The sequence below is a fragment of the Chlamydomonas reinhardtii genome, chromosome 9 (genome assembly GCF_000002595.2).
Source record: "Chlamydomonas reinhardtii strain CC-503 cw92 mt+ chromosome 9, whole genome shotgun sequence".
Taxonomy (NCBI): domain Eukaryota; kingdom Viridiplantae; phylum Chlorophyta; class Chlorophyceae; order Chlamydomonadales; family Chlamydomonadaceae; genus Chlamydomonas; species Chlamydomonas reinhardtii.
The window spans coordinates 3,018,020-3,038,649 of NC_057012.1; the positions used below are offsets into that span (position 1 = coordinate 3,018,020).

General features: G+C 70.5%; 1 protein-coding gene across 1 annotated transcript in view; it reads right to left on the bottom strand.

The window, feature by feature from the left end:
- CHLRE_09g387400v5 (uncharacterized protein) overlaps positions 1–20,256 on the bottom strand; it is a 26,436-nt gene extending 6,180 nt beyond the window's left edge. The window contains exons 1-19 of the mRNA XM_043065431.1: positions 19,855–20,256; positions 19,635–19,692; positions 19,208–19,499; positions 18,913–19,024; positions 18,240–18,737; positions 18,064–18,149; positions 17,772–17,844; positions 17,350–17,529; positions 16,416–17,174; positions 5,552–16,261; positions 5,299–5,357; positions 3,238–5,212; positions 2,951–3,054; positions 2,125–2,770; positions 1,722–1,913; positions 1,372–1,561; positions 1,006–1,117; positions 648–768; positions 277–387 (exon numbers count right to left, since the gene is read on the bottom strand). Coding sequence (XP_042921057.1) covers positions 277–387; positions 648–768; positions 1,006–1,117; positions 1,372–1,561; positions 1,722–1,913; positions 2,125–2,770; positions 2,951–3,054; positions 3,238–5,212; positions 5,299–5,357; positions 5,552–16,261; positions 16,416–17,174; positions 17,350–17,529; positions 17,772–17,844; positions 18,064–18,149; positions 18,240–18,737; positions 18,913–19,024; positions 19,208–19,499; positions 19,635–19,692; positions 19,855–20,043 — 16,467 coding nt within the window. The 5' untranslated portion in view covers positions 20,044–20,256. The remainder of the gene's footprint in view (positions 1–276; positions 388–647; positions 769–1,005; positions 1,118–1,371; positions 1,562–1,721; positions 1,914–2,124; positions 2,771–2,950; positions 3,055–3,237; positions 5,213–5,298; positions 5,358–5,551; positions 16,262–16,415; positions 17,175–17,349; positions 17,530–17,771; positions 17,845–18,063; positions 18,150–18,239; positions 18,738–18,912; positions 19,025–19,207; positions 19,500–19,634; positions 19,693–19,854) is intronic.
- Positions 20,257–20,630: the final 374 nt, after the last annotated feature.

A 20,630-nucleotide genomic window follows, 5' to 3' on the forward strand; every position in this document is an offset into this window, starting at 1 on the left:
CCACGGCCAGTCAGCGATGGAGACCACGGCCAAACGCCCAACACATTTGGGGCACGGCACGGCCGGGCTCCACACGAACCGCCTGCACGCCGTCCCGTCCACAGCACTGCCGTGTCCATCCTGGATTCGACCCGCCCATGCCCACACCTCTGCACTCCCACATCCCTCCCCTGCACTCCCCACTCTGTTAGTTTGGCTTGTTTTGGTTTAGATCGGGCTGGTACTAAGCCCCCATCCCCCATCCCCACGCCCCGCGCCCCCAGCCCCCGCCCGCACCTGGCTGGGGTAGAGCGACTGGAAGTCCAGCACCACCACGGGGCTGGCGTACATGCGGCTCTCCGGCTCCATCACCAGCGGCAGCGCCTCCATGGCGGGCTGGCCGCCCACCTGGGGGGGTAGGGGGGGTGGGGCGAGTGGGGAGGTCGGGCACGGGGTCGGCGAGGCGCCATGGGGTGAAGCTCCGCACAGCAGGTGCATGTGTGCGTGCGCGTGTGCACGTGTGTGCGTGTGCACGTGTGTGCGTGTGCGTGTGTGCCGGTGACGGGGCGAAGCGTGCAACCGAAGGGGACCCCGACTTCTCCCGCTCCGCATGCCCACGGAGGCTCCTCCTCCCACTGCCACTCCCATGCGGCCGCGCTCCCACTCACCTGCTCGCGGCTGGGTGTGGGCATTATGTAGTTGTTGGTGTGCGCCAGCCGCACCAGCAGGCTCTCCACGCGGTACTGGCTGCCGCGGCTGAGGACGGAGAAGAAGTCGATGCCGAACGTGCTGTGGGGCAGGATGGCACAGCGGGAGTGCGGCGGGAAAGACATGAAGACAAGGACTTGCAACCACCCTGGCGATCCATGGCCGACAAGCCCCGGGAGGGAAGACAGGTCTGACGAGTTCCAAAGCTGATACCGTTGCGTCCCATGCGGCCAGCAGCACGGCCGGCGCCCACGATTGATGCCATGCCTTCGCTCCGCCCCCGCTCTCCCCCTCCCCCCCGTCCCTGCTCCGCCTCACCGCGCCATCTCCGCGGTGCGCCCCACCAGGTCCAGCTGCTCCGCCATGGCCAGCTGCAGCCGGCAGCGCCGACACAGCCAGGACAGGGTGCGCCAGCGGCCCGCGGAGGGGCCTGGAAGGGGCAGCAGGCAGCAGGCGGCAGATTGGGGCAGGTGGGAGAGATCGCCCACACGGGCACCAGGAGCGCCACGGACCACGCAGCATATCATGTCATGTGTGTGCAGACCGCTGCGCAACACCGTTTCCACCGCAATCCTCTTCCAGCCCAGCGCCTCCTCCCCACCCCCAGCGCCTCCCTTCCCGCCCTCCCAATGCGCCCCCGCACCTCCCTACCTCGTAACAGCGCCCCCCCCCCGAGCCCCTCACCCGCTGCAAACCACAGCGCCAGCTGCTGCTCCCGCACCCGGGGCACGCGCAGCCCCAGCACCGCCGCCGCGCAGCTCTCAAAGGTGTAGCTGCCCAGCTTGAGCTCGCCGCGCAGCACCCGCCACAGGTTGAGCAGCACGCGGCCAGTCACATGGAAACCGCTGGCGTGTAGCGCGCCCCACTCGTCGTTCTGCGGGCGGGAAGGTGCGGGAGAGGGTGGGCGGATGGTGCAGGTGCTGGAATCGCAATTACGAAGCTCGCACGCGCAGAAGGACGCTCTCTGTATGTCGACAATCTAGCTGGGTCCAGCGACACCCCGCCACTGACCAGCCTTCCCAGCTGGCGCTCACCTGGCGCTCCTTGACGGAGGAGGTGCCCGGCGTGCGGCCCGCAGCGCGCAGCAGCGGCGGCGCCAGCCCAAGCGCCGCCGCCCGCTCCGCCAGGTACCCCAGGGAGTGCCGCTGCACGTCCCAGCCGCACACCACGTCCGGGTCTAGGGAGCTGAGCGCGGCGGCGAAGGCACGAAGCAGGGAAGGCTCGTCCTGCCGGCCGGGTGGGGCGGGAGATGGCAGGCGTGCGGCCGTCAGATGGTGCCTGGGAAAGGCATTCAAGCTTGCGGGGCGCCATCGCCGCGCCGCCTGCTGCTTATGTCTGCAAACTTTCACTGTTGCATAGTACAGTATGTGTTGTCCGCCCAAGGCGTCTCTTCTACTTCTAGGCCGCCCTCCCTCGGCGGCACCTCGTCGCACTTACCGGAAAGGCCTCCACGTGCACGCCCCGCAGGCCGTCACTGGTCACCGCCGTGCCGCGCACCGGCCCGATCTCCACACCGCCCGGACCTGTCAGCACACCCCGCTCAGCTGGGCTCAGCGGCGGAGACCCCGCCGCAGCCCCTGCTCCTGCACCTGCGGCTGCTGCTCCGGCTTCAGCTGCTGTGCCTGTTGCTGCCACTGCGGCCGCGTTGGCAGCAGGGCCTGCTGCGGCGCCCGGTCCAGCGACTGGGTGTGGCTGCGGCAATGCCGTTGGCGCAGTGGGGCTGGCTGTTGCGAAAGGCGCCGGCCCAGCCCGCGCAGCGCCTCCGGCTGCCGCATGGGGTTCTCCCGCATCGTAAGGGTGAGGGTGAGGGTGGTGCAACTGCACTGGAACTGCGGTCGCGGCTGCTGTTGATATGGCTGCGGGTCCGGGTACCGCTGTGCCTGTGAGTACAGGCGTCGCAGCAGGCGCGGCAGCAGGCGCCGCAACATGCGCGGCAGCGGGCGCCGCAGCGGGCGTTGGCATGGGCGCCGGGGCGGCTGCAGGTGCTGCCACCGCTCGGGGGTCCAGTATGAGCACTCGGGTGGGGTAGGCCCAGGCCGGCGGCGCGGCCTCGCCCGCCTCCATCACCGTGATGCACACCGCCCTGTGCAGGAGGAGATGAGTGGAGCCGCGCACAAGTGAGGCCACATCATGCATTACATCAATCGGCAGGTACAGGCGAGCGTTTTCGCATTGGCAAACGTATCTCAAGTACAAAAAAGCGTCAACAACATTGGTGAAGCTAGTATTAAACATGCCCTGGAGCAGAAAACACGCCGCTTACGTGACGGCGTCATGTTTGGGGTCCGGCAGTAGCTGCCCCCGGCACGCCGCCGCAATCTCCACCGCCGCCACCGTCACCCACTCGCGCCGGTCGCCGCCGCTGCCCTTAACGTGTGCAAAGTAGCGTACCAAGACAAGCTGTGTAAGCCACACACACAAGCTCCAAGCCGCCTATGCAAAGCTGCTACCTCTCGCCATGCAGCCTTCTGCTACCACACCAAGATCAGTCAAGCCCTTCCCCTTACACTGTCCTCACAGCAAGATCAACAACAACAAGCACACCCTCACCTTGCGCTTGAACCCACGCTGGCTGGGTGGTGTGGGTCCGGACGGGGCCTGGCCTGCTGGACGGAGCGGCGACAGAAGTGAGGGCGGCGCGGCAGTCGCAGGTCCGCCGGGCGTGCGCAGCGTTGCGGTGCCGCCATGGAACACCGAGGGCGGTGGTGGCAGCGTGGCGGCTGCCACTGCGGCTGCTGCTGCTGCTGCTACTGCTGCTGCTGGGCCGCCGCCAGAGCCGGTGCCAGCGCCTGCGGCAGCACCAGCGAAGGGGCGCAGCGGCATGCGGGCAGCGGGCGTGGCTGCCATGGAGGCCGGTGCCGGCGGCTGGGTCCGCGCGCTGGGCGGCTTGGGCGGCTTCAGGGACTGCGGCGCGGCCTCCTGGCCGGCGCTAGGCGGGGAGCTGCCCGCATCTGCTGCAGCTGCAGGTGTGGCGGCCATAGCGGCTGCCGGCGCCACTGCCGGCGTTGCAGAGCCCGGGCTCCCGGCCGCTGCGGCCGCAGCTGCAGCCACAGGCTCCTGAGACCGTGGCGCTGATCCAGCCAATGCCCCTAGCTGCGGCGCCTGCGATTGGTGAAGGCGCCTCCGCACGCGCCGGCGCTTGCGCGCCGCGCCGGCACCACCTGGCGAGTCGTGACGAAGCGGCGCGGCCGTACCGCTGATGGGGACGCCGTCAACGTCATAGGCTGCAGCAAAAGCATCGGGCTCCGACAGATCTTCGTCGTCGCTGTCCTCGGACGCTCCGCTCCCGCCGCCCAAGACGAAGTCTGGTGCGTCCACGCCCGGGCGCTGCGTGGCGAGGCGGCGGCGGTGGCGGCGGCGTGGCGGCACCGCCGCCTGGCTTGCACCCGCACCCGCAGCCTCAGCCCCTGCCCCTAGCCCTGGCCCACGCGCTGCCATGCCCACTGCTGCTCCTGAGCCTATCTTGGCCGCCGCCTCAGGCTGCGCCGCGTCGAGGGCTAGCCTCTTGCGCTCCCGCTCCCGCCGCTGGCGGCGGCGGCGCCGCCGGCGCGCCGCCGTCATACCGCCAGTGGCGGCGGCGGCGGCGCCCAGTGCGACCACGCCCAGGAAAGCTGTGCGCTCGTCGTACTTGGGCGACGGCGGCGCGTCCGCAATGCCTGGCTCGTCCTCACTGTCCTCGTCCTCCCCATCTCCGATCTCGTCGTCCCCGCCGTCCTCATCTGCGTCCTCCTTCTCCTCCTCGTCATCTTCCTCCTCCTCAAGATCTTCGTCGTCAGGCCCCGGCTGCTGGCTGCCGCCGGCGGAGCCGCCGCCGCCGCCATCACCGTGGCCGCCGCCCATGCTGTCCGCCGAGTGCCTGGAGCCGCCCAGCGAGGGAGTGCCCAGCAGGCTCTGTGCGGGGTCCGCGCTGAGCTTGAGCGGCGTGACGCCGTCAGCCGCAACGCCGCCACTGGCAGGACCCTGCGAACCCGCCAGCATCCGTGGCGGCGCGCGGCGGCGGTGGTGCCGCTGCCGCAGGCCGGTGTCTGTGGAGATTCTCCCAGGCGCGCCAGCCGGCGTTGTGGCGGCGGCGGTAGCCCGCACTGGCACCAGCGCTCCTGTGTTTGGGTCCATAGCCATTGCTACAGCCGCCGGCGTGGCCGCTACAGCGGCGGAACCGGCACCAGCGGCGCCGGCAATAGCGGCGGCGGGGCCGGCCGTGGCAGCGCCGCGCCTCCGGCGCGCCCTGGCCGCCGCGGCCGCTGCTGCAGCCGCCTTGCGGGCGCGCGCCTGGCGCTCCGCCCACGCGTGTACCTCCGATGGAGGCGGCGGCGGCAGCGCCGGCACAAGTGCGTAGCCCCGCACGCGGCCCCAGCCTAGCCTGTTGACTTCTTCTGGCGCTGGGCCGTTGGTTGTTGCGGCGCCCGCTGCGGTGGCGGCCCGCTTGGCGGCGGCAGCTGACGCCCTCAGCCGCGCCAGCGGCTGCGCCGCTGGAGGCCCGCGGTGGAAGGGCGGGACGTCGGCCCAGGCTGGTATCTTGTACTCCCTGCGTGTCGTTTTGGGATTGAGGCGGGCGTTGGCATGGGTCTCCAGGAGGGTGGGGGCGGTGGGGGATGCACCAACGGGACGCACCTGCTGGCCAGGATGACGGGGCGCGGCGGCACGTCCTTTGGGTCGCCGTAGAAGGGGTCCTGCTCGCAGGCACGATAGCAACAGGCATGGTTGTTGGGAGGGCGAGGTCAGTACAGAGGACTGCAGGATGAAGGCAATCAAGGTTGGCGCAACCAAATGGAACTGAATCGGCATGGCTCATGCGGGATTTCCCTGGATGGCACGGCCGGCCGCTCGCACATGCACCCCGTCTCGTGCCCACCACCTGCCTCACCACGTGCACAATGGGTGGCAGCTGGCGGCCGTACCAGTCCGCGTCAGCCAGCAGCTGCGAGGGCGGCGGCGGCCGGCCGCGCGGCCTCAGGCAGATGAGGCCGGCGTGGCGGCTGGGCTCCTCCTCCTCGCCGTCGTCGTCACCGCCGTCCGGGTCACCTGGGCCACCAGGATTACCAGCACCGCCGCTGCCGCTGCCTGAACCGTTGCCGCCACCACCACCTGGACGCCCATGGTCCGAGTTGCCGCTTCCACTGCCGCCTGCTCCATCCCCGCCGCCAGGCTTCCTAGCACCGGTGCTGCCGCCCGCCTCAATGGCCCTCCTCCGCTTCCGCTCCGCACCGCCCGCGCCCTCCTCCGCATCGCCGCCGCCGCCGTCTTGTACCGCGGCAGTGGGGCCAGCCAGTGCTACTGATGCTGCGAGCGCTCCAGCCGCCCCCAGGCCTGCCTGCGTGCCCCTGCCACCCTCGCCTGCCGTCTTTGTTCCCGAGCTGGGCCCAGCACCGGTGCCGTCGCCTGCTGCAACCGTACCTGTGGCCCGCGGCGGCGGACTACGCGGCGTTGCGAGGGGTGGGAAAGGCACCGGCGCGAGCGCCCCAACGGGCGTGGAGCCCCAGCCTTGTGTCCCGATTCCTCCACCTGTGCTGCCGCGCGCAGCAGCGGCTCCAGTTGCACGTACCGCGGCTGCTACGTCCGCAGCCGCCGCGGCTGCAGCAGCGGGCGTGCGCTGGCCGCACTGGGGAGACGTCCAACCGCTGGGTGACGGGCCGAGACTGGTGGCCGCCGCAGTCTTGTTGGCGTTGGTGACGACCACAGTTCCTGGTGGACTCATGGCTGGGCGATCGCCACCGGTTGCTCCAGTGACGGCGGCGGTGCGCTCGCCGCCGCTGCTGGTAGTGCGCGTCCCTGCCGAGCCGTCACGTGCGTGCAAGCTGGTGGCATCGCCGGTAACCTCCTTAAGCGGTGGCGGTGGCGTCACACAAGCCGCACCATGCGCGGCCTGTGAGGCAGTGCGTGGAACATCCTGGCTCCGGCCTTGATCCGCTTCGCCTGCTGCGGCTGCGTGTGCGGCTGACCCTGGCACGGCTGAACCTGGCGCGGCTGACCCTGGCGCGGCTGACGGTGGCGACTCGAGTAGTGTGCCAGCTACATCTCCTGCAGCGGGCGCTGCGTCTGCCTCGCTGTACTCCGCAAAGAGGCTGGCACCACCAATGCAACTAGCAACGTCGCCACCAGCGCCGGTACAAGCAGTGGCAGGAAGGCTTGCCGTGATATCATTACTCGCAGCAGCGGCGGCTGCAGCGGCGGCAGCAGAGACCGTGGCTTGTGTGGTCGCCGCCGTGCCAATGGCAGGGGCTGTGCCCGGCACGACGGCTGTCCCCAGCTGGGAGTTGCCCAGTCCAGAGCTGGGCGGCGTGGCGACCTGTGCCGCTGTATCCAGTGGCGTAGGCGCCAGCGACGGCGTCTCATCCCGCAAACCCCGCAAAGTACCCACCGGGTCCGCTTCAGCCCCTGCATCTGCCTCAGCCTCGGTCGCCTTCGCTGCGTCCGGTCCCGGCGGCGGCACTGCGTGTGTGCCGCGCTGGTCTGCATCCTGCGGCATCGCCGCCCCTGGCAGCTGCAGCCTCAAGGGCTGGCTTGCACCGCCGTGGCCGCCGCCATGGCTGTAGCTGCCGCGAGGATCGGCAGTAGCAGGCACCATCTGCGCCGAAGTCTCGGAGGGCGGGATGGAAGGAGAGGCGCCTGAAGGCGCGTGCTGGCTCCCAACCCGCACCGTGGCTGTCGTGTCGTTGTGCCGCTTGTGCAGCGGGTGCGGGTGGTGGTGTTCCTGGTGCGAGGAGTATCGGATACTGTCCTGCTGGTATGCTCGCTGCGGCGCGTCAGGCTCGGTTGTGGCAACTGCATCTGCTGCAGACAGCACTGCTGCCGGGCGCTCCGTACACGGCATTGGCTGTGACTGCTGCGGCGTATCAGCCGGTGCTGACCTGCTGGCCAATTGAGGGGCAACGAGCGGAGATGCAGCCACCCGGGATGGCTCTGGTGGCTGCGGCTGCGGCCGCGGCAGCGACGCCTCCCACGAACTTGGCTGTGTGCCCGGCAGCGTGTCCTGGCCGACACGGATATGAAGCAGCGGCTGCGTGGGCGTGAGTGCGGCTCCCAGCAGCGCCGCCTGGGTGTGGCGCTGGGACGCCTGGGGCGGGGGCGGTGACCCACTAGGTCCACCCGAATGGGATGAAGAAGCCATCAGCGTGGCTCGCAGCGGGTTCCAGCTGGGAGGCGGCATGGAGGAGCTGGTGCCGCCGCCCGAGGCCGCCAGCGGCTCCGCCAACAGCCGAAGCTCTTGCGTCGGCACCAGCTGCGAGCCGCCCGTGCCTGTGCTTTGCAGCCCGGCTGGGGCGCCGGCAGCGCTAGCACCCGCCCGGCCAGCTGCCTCTGCAGCTGCACCGCCACCGCGGATCAATAGGCGGGCGCCTCCCAACAGAGGCGGCGACGGGGGCAAGGCGGGCCCCAGTGCCAGGAGCGACCGTGGGCCCCTGACCGGCAGCGGCGAGGGTTGCTGCAGGGACAGGGGCAGCGTGGCTGGTACGTCGAAGTCAAAGTCTGGCTTGTGACGGCCGTGGGGGCTGGGGCCATGGTGCAGCGGGGATGGCTGCGGGTGCTGCGGTTGCGCATGTGCCGCAAGCTGCTCCTGTTGTGCCTGCTGTTGCTGCTGTGCCATGGGGACCCGTAGCCGTCCATGGCGGCCCGGCAATTGCCAGTCACCAGGCGTCTCCGAAAGTGGCTGTGTGGGCAAGTAGCAGCTCCTGCTGCCGCCCGGCGAGAGGTCCGCACCGTCGCCGGGTAGGATTCCCGGGCTTGCGCCTGGGCCGCGGTCCGGCGTCCGAGACGGCGGTTCCTGCGCCACTCGCGCGGCCGACGCGGGACCGGCCACTGCTGGCTCCTCCTCTACACTGGCTTCTGCTGCTCCTTCGGCTGCGCCAAATCCGACTGCTCCCACTGCAGCTGCTCCTCCTGCTGCGGCTCCGACTTCTGCACGGCCTGCGGAAGCAGCAGCCGCTGGTGAGACCCGCAGTGGTGGCACTCCAGGACTCCAGAGCACCAAGCCCGGCGGCCCCGCACCACCCAGAGCAGCCCCGTGACAAAGGCCCCTGCCCCCGCCGCTGTCGCCACCAGTTGTGCGGCCCCGCGCGCCGCCTGTTGCTGCGCCCTGCCCTGCTGTCGGGCTTGCTGCAGCAAACAGCCCGAAGGCGGGGGTCCCAAGGTCCGCATCGGCAGGCGTGCCGTCACCGCAACTGGGTGCGCCGGTGCCGCCGCTGCCGCCACCCGTTGACCAGCCCGGCGATGTCATTGGTGGCAGCACAAACGCGCGCATCGCCTGTTCTGGCGCTTGCGACGGCAATGGTGATGGCGGCAAGGGCGACGGCTGTTGCAACGGTAGCGCTTGCGAATGGGAGGCGGGCGTTGGCAGCTGTCCGCGACCGGTGCTGGGTCCCCCAGAGGCTGGCTGCTGAGCGAGAGGCGGCGAGTCTACATCGGAGTGCGAGACGCTGTATGACAGGCTTCGCGCCTGCAGTGGCTCAGGCCCTGACGCCCGCGCCGGGCCCTGAGCGGCAGCCGGGCTTGGGTTGTACCCGCCGTCCGCCGCCGCCACACTGGGCGTTGCTGCTGGGTGTGCTTGTGCGACACGCGCACTCGGTGCAGCGCGCGGCAGGGCGCGGGCGGGCGTGACCCCGACAACACTAGCCGCCCACTGCGCCTCGTGCCCCGCCTCCTCTGCCACACGCCAGCCGTCGGCCACGGGTGCTCCCACAGCCTCATGCCCTTCTGACTGCTGCTGTTGCGGCGCCGCTGTGAGCAGCAAATCGAGGTCGGGTTGCAGCTCCGTCGCCGGCACCATATCCACCTGCTGCGGCGCGGGCTGCGGCTCCTGAGCCATCTGCGCATGCAAGTCCTCCGCTTCACCAACCCCTTCCTCCTCCAGATCCCCTGCCTTCTCCGCCTCTCCCACCTCCTCGTCACCGTCCTCCGGCTGCAGTTCAGGCTCGGCGTCCTCCTCCTGGGGGAACAGGACCGCCCACAGCGGGGACGCGGCGGAAGCCGAATCCGCCCCAGCAGGCGCCGACCCCTGCTGCGCCTCACGCGGCAGCTGCTCCTTTTGCTGGGGCAGCGGCGTCTGCAGGGACGCGGCCCCAGCGGCTGCCGCTGCGGTTCCGTGCAGGGACGCACGCTGGCCTGAGTCCTGGGGACCTGGACTGAGTGGGTACCCCGGCAAGTGCTCCTCTTCACGCCCCTTAAATGATCCCCGGCCGCCCTGCGCCTCCTGCTGTGCCTCCTGCTGTGCCTCCTGCCGCCGATCCTGCTGCTGACAGCCTTGCTGCCCTTCCGGCGCATCCGCCGCCTGCTCCGCGACTACAGCGCCCGCATCCGCAGCAGTGGGCATCGCTGAGCCCCAGCTGTCAGCTGCGGCTGTCCGCGCAGGCGCTCGGCAGGCGGTCACTCCTGCCTCTGCTAGCACCACAGGCCCCAGCTCGACTTTGGCTGCCAGATCCGGCTCAGGCTCCGGCTCCGGTCCCGGCTCTAGCTCCAACTCCGGTTCTGGCCCGGAACCAGCGCGGGGCCCGGCGCAAGCTGAGCCCACGTCTCCTACAAGCGCCCTGCCGTCCGCCGCAGCATTTGCTCCTGCAGCTATGGCCCCCTCCTCAGCACTGCTGCTGCAGCCGCCGCTCCCTGCAGCACCACCGCCTGGGCTGGCGTCATCATGCTCATGCACCGCGGCGGCGCCTGGTGTGACACCAGCCTCTGGAAGGCCCCGTGGTTCCACGTGCGCCGCACTCCCCGCAGCTGGTCCTGCTGCTGCAGCTGCCTCAGCCTCGGGCGCGTAGCCGCCACCGGCACCGCCCAAGCCAAGCACGTCCTCGCCAAAGCGGTCATCCTGCTCTTGCTGCGTGCATCCGTGCATGGCCACGGCATCCTGCCGCTGCCCAAGTGTCGCATTTGTTGCTATTTTAAGGTTGGATTCGTGCGTGGACTGTGACTGCAAATGCACTGTTGGTTGGGTTTGGGTTCCAGCTTCCGCGCTGCGATTTGCATCGCCTGCCGTGTCGCAAGTGGCGCCTTCGGCCGTTCCGTCTGCAGCCTGCGACGCCTCCGTCTGCCTCATAGCCGGCGGCCCCAGTCCTTGCTCTGCCGCAGCGTCCTCGCCTGCCCCCTCCGCCGCTTCGTTCGCCCCATACACTGCTGCTACCGCCGCGGCCGCGGCAGCAGCAGCAGCATCCACTGCAGCCTCTGTGTGCCCCGCCAGTGGCAATGTCCCGCTGTGCACCACATGCTGCTCGTGACACCCTGTATCCTCCCAAGCAGGCGGCTGCTGCTCCTGCCGACGGTGGCCCCCTGTCCCGCCAGCCCGCATATCATCTTGCCATGCCTCCTCCTCTTCTTCCTCGGCGCCCTGCCACGCCTGCTGTGGCTCGGCGGCGCACTCGCCCGTGTGCTCCGCGACACCCATCGCCGTCGTTTGGTCATTGCCGCGGTCGAGGTCGCGGTCCTCCGGAAGCGCTGCCGCAACCTGTGCGGATGCCGCTCCGGCCTCCTGCTGCTGACTGACGTCTGCAGCGATGTCCTCAGGCGCGGTGCCTTCGTCCTCATGCTCGGACTCCCAGGCCATTGCACCTGGTGGCCCCTCTGCCCCCGCGGCCTCCTCTACCGCTGCCTCGCCCACCGCTGTCTCCTCATCGTACGGTGTCGCCTGTGTGTTTGCGCCGACCGCCTCATCATCGGCACCCACCGCGTCAGAGCCGGGCTGGAGCCGCTCGCCGTGCGGCAGCGCCGGCGATGGAGGTCGGCTATCGGTGTGCAACGACTGACCTGGGTCTTCATTCTCCTGCTCCTGCTCCTCTTGGCCGTGCTCCTGCTGCGTATCGTTTGGCGGTTGCTGCTGGCAGTGCGTCAGTTGCTCGCGAGCATGACCTGCACCACCACACGCATGGCCTGGCTGTGCGTTGGCGCGGCTTCCGCTGCTGCCGCCCCCGCCACCAGCCCCAGGCACCGCAGTCCCCGCCGCCCCCGCCGCCCCCGCCGCCCGCCGCCGCGCGCTTCCGGGCCGGAACAAACCCGACACCAGGCGGCGGGACGTGCCCGCCAGCAGCTGGGGCAGCGCCGCGTCTGGCCTGGCCGCAGCCGCCGCTGCCGCCGTCACTGCCGCGAATGCTGCCTGGACAGTGTTGGTAGTCGTCGCCGACACCGCGGCCGCTGCGGCGGTGGCGGCTGTGACCGCCGCCACTGCCGCAACGCTGGGCACGGGAGAGGCGGTGCTGTGCGCCCTGGACGGAGATCCCTGCGGCGTGGTGGCCGGCGTGGCTATGCGACGTGGCGGCTGGAAGCCCCTGCGGACACCCATGCCAGCAACAGCACCACCGCCGCTCGCAGTGGCCAGCACCACAGCCGCCCGTGTGGGTGCGGTATGTACTGCCGTGGAAGCGGCTGCGGAGCGTCCGGCTACGGCCACCACCACCGCGGCATCAGCCATAGGCGCTTGCAACTGCGGTGCCAAGTTGGCTTCCGCTGCATCCGCCGCTGCTGCATCCTCGCCTGCAGGTGCCGCCTCCGCTGCAACCGCCGCGCCAGCACAGGCAGTGCCGGGACTGCCATCCACAGGAGCGGCGCAAGACGCCGCCGCCGCCGCATCGTCTGCCGCTGCCGTCCGGCTACTCTTCCGGCCCTTGCTGCTCTTGCTCTGTTTCTTCGCTTTCTTCCGCCGCCGGCGGCCGCCGTCCTCGCCATCACTGTCCCCCGCGCCGTCCACCTGCGGGATGACACCGCCCCGCCCGCCTGCCTGAGCCTCGCCGCCACCGCCCGTGGCACCGCCCGCGTCGTTGCCTGCGCCTGTTCCAGCACCTGCGGCCCCGCGGCCTGCCGACAAGTTGTCGTCGGCTCCGGTATGTCCATGTTCCTCATCATCAGACGCGTCGTCCCACAAGCGTGGCTGCCACATCGGTTCCTGTTGCTGCTGCTGCTGTTGCGGCGCCCCGCCCCGCCACGCCAGCGCCGGGCCCAACGGCAGCAGCGGCCGCTGCACGTCATGCCACTGCTGCAGCTGCAAAGGATGTGCGCCGTGTCCTGCTGACCTCGGCGACTGCCCGCCAGCCTGCGCATAGTGATGGGGAGGCGGCGGCGCCGGCTGCAGCTGTGGCGACTGCTGCTGCAGCAACTCCCAAGCCGACACGACCGGCGAAGCCGCTGCCGCTCCTGCCGCCTGCCCTGCACCAGCAGCACCAGCGCCGCCGACACGCAGCACGCCACCGTCCGCAGGTGGCCAGGCGCCAGCGTCAAATGGCGCCGCGGCCCCCGCACCATCCGGGCCCCACTCGGGCGCCCCCGCCAAGGTTCCGCCGGCGCCACTAGCCCCGGCCTGCCAGCTGGACTGCAGCGGCAGGACAGGCAGCCGGGTCTGCTCCTGCATTCCAGGTGCTGCTGCGCCCACGATGGCACCGGCACTGGCGCCCGGCGGCGTTACGGCCCTGGACGGCGTGAGCAGTAGGCCGCCCGGCCGCCGCCCGCGCGCCGTGGGAGGCGAGCTTTGCGCTAGCGGCAGTGGCGACATCAGCTCAGGTGAACGATAATGCCGCTGCTGCGGCTGCTGCTGCGGCTGCTGCTGCTGCTGCTGCCCACCCTCGCCGGCCATAGCCACTGTCGCCGCTCCTGTCACTGCTCCCGCTACTGCTGGTGACGGGCGCTGCGCCGCGTGCAGGGTTTGTCCAGCGGGCGCCATGGCGGCAGCTGCAGCAGCACCCGCCCAGCGCCTCTGGACGTGCACGCTGTTCGGTGTCACCGCCGCAGCGGGGCCCAGCGGCGGCCCGGGTCCTGTCTGGAGCCCGCCCCGCGCAGGCGGTGACGCCTGCGGGCCCTCCGCCAGCTCGGGCGCCTGAGGCCGGTCGGCGACGGCGGATGCCGCTGCTTGTGTGTTCGCCGGATACCGGCGCTGCCGCTTGGGTGTGCGCTCGTTGCCCGGATCCCAGACGCTGCGGCCATGGCCCCTGCTGCCGGCAGCAGCCCCCACATGCGCGCCCGCGGCGCCGCCGCCATCAAGGTCCAGGTCGTGTTCCTCCACGTCATCAGCTCCCCCGTGGTTGGCGCCGCCGGTGCCGGCGCCCTCGTCTGACGACGAGCCGCTGATGGGGTCGTCGCCCACGCACGCCGCCACCGCCACCGCCGGCGCCGCCGCAGCAGCAGCAGCAGCAGCACCTGCTGCTGCCGGCTGCACGGGTTGCGGAGCAAACTGCTGCAGTGATCGTTGTTGCTGCCCACGTGGTGGTGGCGGCGGCGGCACCAGGTCTTCTAGGTCACGTAGCGCGGCTGCCGCAGCGCCATGGGGTGCGAGTGCGGCTGTGCGGCCGGCGGCACCGCCCTCCACGTCATACACAGGCCCGTGATAGTGGCGGTGGTATCCAGGGTAATGCTCCTCTTCCGCATCTGCTGCTTCAGCGCCCGCGCCCAACCCCTGCTCAGTCTGCTGCGCGTAGGGCTGCTGCTGCCGCTGCTGTTGGTGCCCTGCAGAGTTTGCCAATCGGCCCGCTTCTGCGCCCCGCACCGGCTGCTCATCGCCCTCCGCCTGCTCCTCCGCCTGCTCCTCGCCCTCGCCCTGCTCCATCTCCTCCGCCAGCGCCATCAGCTGGTCAGAGCCGCCAGCAGCCGGGTGGCCTCCGGGCCCGAGTGCGGCCTCCAGACCCGGCCGCCCCTCCTGCTCCCCCCCTGCCTCCGGGCCCAAGCCGTGCCCCGCCGCGCCAGCAGCCCAGTTGGCCTCCACCGCGGACGCCAGCTCTGCGGCCAGAGCGTCCCACTCGTCGTCCTCCATGGCGTCCACAACTGCTGCTGCGGCGGCGGCGGGGGCCGGGGCGGCGGCGGGGGCGGCGGCGGCGGGGGCGCGTGGAGTGCTCTGCTGCGGCAGCGCAGGTGGATGCGCCTGCTGCGGCGGCTGCGACTGTGGCTCCTCGTTGCCATTGGTGATACGCTGCCGCTGCCGCTGAGACTGGTGCGGCTGCGGCAGCACATCCTCCATGTCAATGTCCCGGCTGGCTGCACCCCCTAGCCCGCTGTCGCGTCCGCCATCGCCGTTGGCGCCGCGGTCGTCATCCCGCTCCAGCTCATCGGCGAGGTCCAACAGCGGGTCCGCCTCCGCCGCCTCGCCCTCGCCCTCATCCTCCGCGCCGCTATGCCGCCCGAACCCCGCAGCGCCCTGCCTGCAAAACCACTCATCACCACTATCCATGCCACTGCTGCCGCTGCCACTGTTACTGCCACCACCACTGTCGCTGGCGCGCCGGCTGCTGCCGAATCCGCCGGCCTCCCTTGCGGCGTCCGCTGCCCGCCCGCCCGCATCACGCGCAGCATCCTGCGAGGCGGCCGGCTGCGACCGCCGCAGGCCCTGGCTGCCCCACTGGCTGAGCTGCACCCGCTGGCGCCGCCGCTGGCGCCGCCGCTGCCGGCGCTCCTCCCGCACACGCGCTAGCGCATCCGCATCCACCAGCTGTGAGGCCGCCGCGCGCTCATTCACGTCGTCTCCCTCCAAGTGGTCTTCATCCAGCTCCAGCTCCCCGACGTCGTCGCCGTAGCCATCATCGTGAACGTGCGGACGCAGATGCAGGTCCAGCTGCAGCAACGGCACGGCCTCCTCCTCTAGCACTGCGCCGCCGCCACCGCCACCACCACCAGCACCGCCCGCGGCCACTGCCGCCGCCGCTACTGCTGTGTCGCCATCTGCCCTGCCACTCAGCTGGCTGCCTCTGGGCTGGCTGCCTGTGTCGGGCTGTGGCTGCCGTTGAGAATACAGTGGCTGGGACAGGGGCCCGGGGTGCGGGTGCGGGTGCGGGTGCGGGTGCGGGTGGTCGCTGTGCGCGGGCGGCTGCGACAACAGCTCGGCGAGGCCGCCCGCAGGTGGCGGCGTGGCGCTGCGGTGACGCGGCGTAACGAGCGCCGCAGCCAGCCCCGCAGCCGCACCTCGGCTGTTGCTGAACGGGGCCGGCGTCTGCATGGCGTGAAGCTGTTGGGGGGCGCGGCCGGGGGCAGCAGCGGGCGGTGGGCGTTGTGTTAGCACGCCAGCGTCTTGCAGGGGCGTGAGAGAGGGCGCCAGCTGCTGCGACGCGGTAGCGGAGGGGGGCCCGGAATGATGCCTGCGCCGGCGCCGTGCGCCCGCTGGTGTTGGGTGCAGCTGCGACGCCACCCATTCCAGTGGCTCGAAGCCGCCGCCCGCAGCGCCGACATCACCATCAGCTCCAAGGGCGCATGCAGCGTGGCTGCCGCCGCCGCCGCGGCTGCCGCCGAGAGGGCCGGCTACGGGCGGCTGGCTGCCGCCAAGCTGGGGCGGGCTTAGGGACGGCATCGGCGGCGGCACCAGCGGAGACGGCCGGATGAACTCGCGCTGCTGCTGCTGCTGCTGCTGCTGTTGTGAGAGGCCACGCGAGGGCGGCTGCAGCGGAGGCCGCTGGCTGGAGGGCGGCGGCAGCGGAGGCAGCGGGTGCAGTCGGCGCTGCTGCGGCTGGTGTTGAGGTGCGGGCGGCGGCGGCGTGAGATCGGGACCTCCTGCCACCTGGCTGCTGCCCATGCCCGCCGCCTCCGCCCCTGGCGTCCTGTGCTGGCTGCCGCCGGATGCCGCGCGGGAGGTGCGGCCGCCGTCCGGCCTCGCGACCCGGCCCGTGCCCAGCACCAGGTTCGCGGCCTGCGCGGCGCACACAGGTGACAACAAGGCGTCGGCGTCGGCTCCATGACTGGGACAACAGGTGCCGTTACAGCAACGTCCCGCTAGCAACTACCAGTGTCATGTTGGATGCATGTGCCGGTGGCGGCGACGAGACAGGCAGCGGGCAACCTACCTGGGAAGCCAAGAAGAGCGACTCGCGCTGGCCACCACCAAAAAGGCCGCCAGGGGTGCCCCGGCCTGCCGGCTGTTGCGATGCCGAGGGCCATCCACCACCTCCACCACCACCACCACCAGCAGCAGCAGCACCGGACATAGTTGCGTGAAGCGGGGATCGCAGCGGCCGAGCGGCGGCCGGCGTGGCCTGGGTGGCCGCTGCCTGGTCCGCGCCAGGCGGCGTCAGTGCGGAGCCCTGTGCGCCTTGCGGAGTGGTGTCGCCGCCATGCCTCAGAGCGGAGGGTCCATGCTGCTGCTGCTGCTGCTGCTGCTGCTGCTGCTGCTGCTGGTGCTGCTGGCGCTGGTGCTGTTGGCGCCAAGCCTGCGTCGGCGATGCATCCATCCCGTCTGCGCCGCCTGCGTCACTGCCCCACCTCTGTGGCCCCTCCGGCTGCCTGTCCGGCTGCCCCGGCCCCGCCCAGGCCGCCGCAGTGCCCTCTGCCGCAATGCCCTCCGCAGCCGCGGCCACAGCCGGCACGCCCGCTGCGGCTGCCGCCCCCGCATACCCCATGGCATCCGCCAGCTCGCCACCAGCGTCGTGGCCCTCCTCACGCCCCCGAGGCGGCTCATGCGGGGCACATGCCTCGCCGCCACCGCCGCCACCGCCACCGATGGCTCCAGCCGCGCCCTGCGCTGCAGCGGTCTCAGCGGCTGCAGCGGTCGCGGCCTCCCGCCGCCGCTGCTCCAGCAGCTGCCGCCGATGCTGCTCCGCAACCACCTGCACGCGTGTACACCGCACTACTAATCATGGGCCCACGCCATGCTTGCCTCGACAGTTCGGCACAGAACTTCCCATCAACGTATCACGTGCCTCACAATTCGCATCCCAACCACCGTCCCCTACCTCCCCCGCCCCGCCCAGCCCGCCTCCCCTCACGCAAGCGCTGCCGCACCCTGAACTCCTGCCGCACGGCCTCCACCGCGGGGCACAGCGGCCCGGGGCTGCGCGGCGGGCTGCGCGGCCGCTCCGGCAGCCGGCCGCCGCCGCGCGCCCGCTCCTCCTCCCACATGGGCACCAGGCTCTCCAGCAGCTGCTGGTCGGCGCCCGCGTCCTCCAGCCGCACACGCACAGCCTGGGGGAGGGGAGCACGCCGGCGGGACGCAGGGACTCTCAGGGACACTCTGGGTTCTTCGCTTGTGTGTGCGCGCGGTGGCAAGATCGGCTTGGTGTGCCGCGCATGCAGGTGGGCAGGCAGGCAGCCAGACGGCCCCATGGGCCGCGCCGGGCCCGCATCATGGGCTGCTGGCCCCACCCCCAGGCCCCACCCCCAGGGCCCCACCCCCCGGGCCCCGCCCCAGGGGGTTGCGGCCGCACCTCGCGGCGGTTGCCTATGTCGTGCACCACCGCGTCCGCCTCCAGCAGGCACGTGGTTTGGCGCTCAGGCGGCCTGTGGCGGCATACAAACCCACACAGACACACATACGCACATACACATACGCAAACACGGGCGGTTGGACTTTCTGAGCGACGGGCACGTGTCAGCGTCACCACCAGCTGGCAAGCGCCGCAAGCATCAACCCCGCAAAACTACAGCAAGCCGTTGACATGTGTAGAAATGGGGTAGAGTCACAGCAGAAGCAGCAGCAGCAGGTCTACCGGCGCCCACCTGAATCGGCTGGGCAGCACCGCCCCCGCCCACGTCCAGTCGGGCGGCGTGGTGTGTCGCGTCCACAGCATGCCCTCCACGCGCCGCTGCAGCGAGGCACGCAGCACACTGCACATGCTGCCGCCGCCCGCAGTGCCCCCCGGCGTTCCCTCTGCGCCCGCCGCTCCACCACTGACCGCGTTTCCTTGCGTCCCACCGCCCGACATCGCCGCCGCCGCAACCGCAGCAAAGGCCGTCGCCGCGTTAGCAGCATCCGCTGCTGCCGCCATGGCTACCGGGTCCGGCGGCGTCTCGGTCGGCGGGCCCGCACTGCCGGACGCCCCTGGCCCGCCACCGCTGCCCTTCCCGCTCCCGCTCCCGCGGCCGGCGCCGCTCCCGCGCCTCCCGGGTCCCGCCCCGGCGAGCTCCTCCTCAAGCGGCTGCTCATACTCCAGCTCCACACCAGCACCATAGACACCTCCTGCTCCTCCAGCCCCCACTGCTGCTCCTGTTGCGTCACCGCCGCCGCCGCCGGCAATGCTCCCGCCGCCGCTCCCGCCGCCACCTGCACGCGGCGGCCTCATGAGCACGCGCTCCCAGCCGGGCGGCGGCGGCCTGGCGCGTGCGGGCAGGTCGCCCCGGAACAGCACCCGGTCCAGTCGCAGCAGGCCCATGCCCAACAGGTTGAAGTCGATCTGGGTCGGGGCAACACATAGGAGCGGAGCAGGGAAAGGGGAAGGAGAGCGCAAAGTCGTGATCATCAGGCTATTACCAAAAGAGTGCATAAAAGTGCTGACGAACGTGCTGAAGAAACCGCCGTGCGCTTGCATGCGCCGCTTCGGCGCCGCCCCACCACACCGGCGCCCGCACCTTGAACTGCAGCAGGAAGGGCAGGTGGCTCTCGTGCGGCTGCAGGCGCACGCCCATGATGGCGCCGCCCGCCAGCAGCCCGGACACGCGGCCCACGTCCTGCGGGTTGTAGCTGTACCCGGAGACAGGGACGCGGCAGAGGCGCGGCAGAGGGGCAAGTCGTAAGGCATATTACGCTGCAGGCTTGCCCGCCCGCCCCCTACACAACTACAGCCGGCTATACACAACACCTATGCGTGGTGGCATTCAGGCCCGTGCCGCTGCGTGCCCCGCCCCCGGCACTCGGCCCACTCACAGCACCACTTTGATGAACAGCTGCTCCTGCAGGTGGTAGCCGTAGAAGGGCCGCCCACGCACCAGCTGCAGCGCGTGCACCACCTGCCGCGGCGCCTGAGGCCCCTTGCCACCACCACCACCTCCACCGCCGCCCGCAGTGCCTGCCCCGGTGTCGCCAGGGCCCCCGGCAGCGCCCGCGCCTGCGGCCTCTGTCTGTTGGTGCTGGTGCTGGTGCTGGTCGCGGCCCGGCATGTAGCTGGCCCGCACGGCGGCCTCAATGGCCAGGGCCATGCGGCGGAGGCACACGGCGGCTGCGGGGGCGCGGGCAGCGGTTGGCGCCAGGGTTCGTGTGCGGCTCCGGCTGGTGCGAGGTGTGGGATGGTTGGTGGTGCGTCGCAGATGTGACGTAGGCAGCGGGTGCGACCCACAGCACATGGCCCACTCACCCTCATTGGGAGTGGTAGGGAAGCTCTCATCATAGGGCACGTAGAAGTAGGGGAAAGCCTGTGGGAGGTCCGTTGCAGCTGGCGCGCGTGAGCGATACATGTACTGCTGGCGCTACCTGGACGGCAACCCGGCGGAGCTCAGCACGGCGCAGCACGACACGCCCCACCCGGTACCACCCGGCACCCGGCACCCTACATACTGCCCCCGGGCCTGATTTACCCTGTGAACGTGCACACACGCCTTCTGCCCTGCCGGCGTGGAGCCGAAGATGCGTATGACTGGCACCTGGTCCACGGTTGTGCCCTCGAGCGACGAAAAGCAGAAGTCCAGGTGCGGAATGGGTGGCGCCATATAGTAGTCCAGGCTGACGATTCTGATGGTGAAGGGAACATCGCGCAGCGTCACCATGGAGACTTGCGAGCTGCTGCGCTGAGCCAAATGGCATCGTGTTCAGACAGCTCTGATTTTTTGCCATCAATGCAAATAGCATGCTTCTTTCTTGGATGAACTTTCCATTGTCAGAAATCAACACTGGGAAGTCTGGGTAGGACTAGCGCTTCCCGTGAAACATCATTTTCGAGTTTGCCTCGGCTGAACATCCGCCGGCGCCAAGCCCAGTGCATATTTACAAGGCTATGTAAAATGAAGAACTGTGGAAAGTTTGGACGGTTTGGCGCTCAAGCAATACGGTACCGTGCCACACCCCACCCCCTCGCCGCCAGCCCACCCAATGCCCCTGCTCATCCGAGCATTCTGACGACAGCTTCAATATAACTCCCTTGCTCGTACTAATGGACAGCTCCTCATCACATCCTCATCTGCGCCAGAGACACTCAGAGACTAACGTTATTAGGTTGACCCGGAATGACGCCCAGGGGTGCCCTGGGGTGCCCCACGCGTCCACGGTCATTTGCTGTGTCCAAACCTCCCAGCTTCGCAGCGCGATGGCTCGCCCTTTGTGGGGCTGCGAAGTCAGGCACTGTATAGTTTGGGAT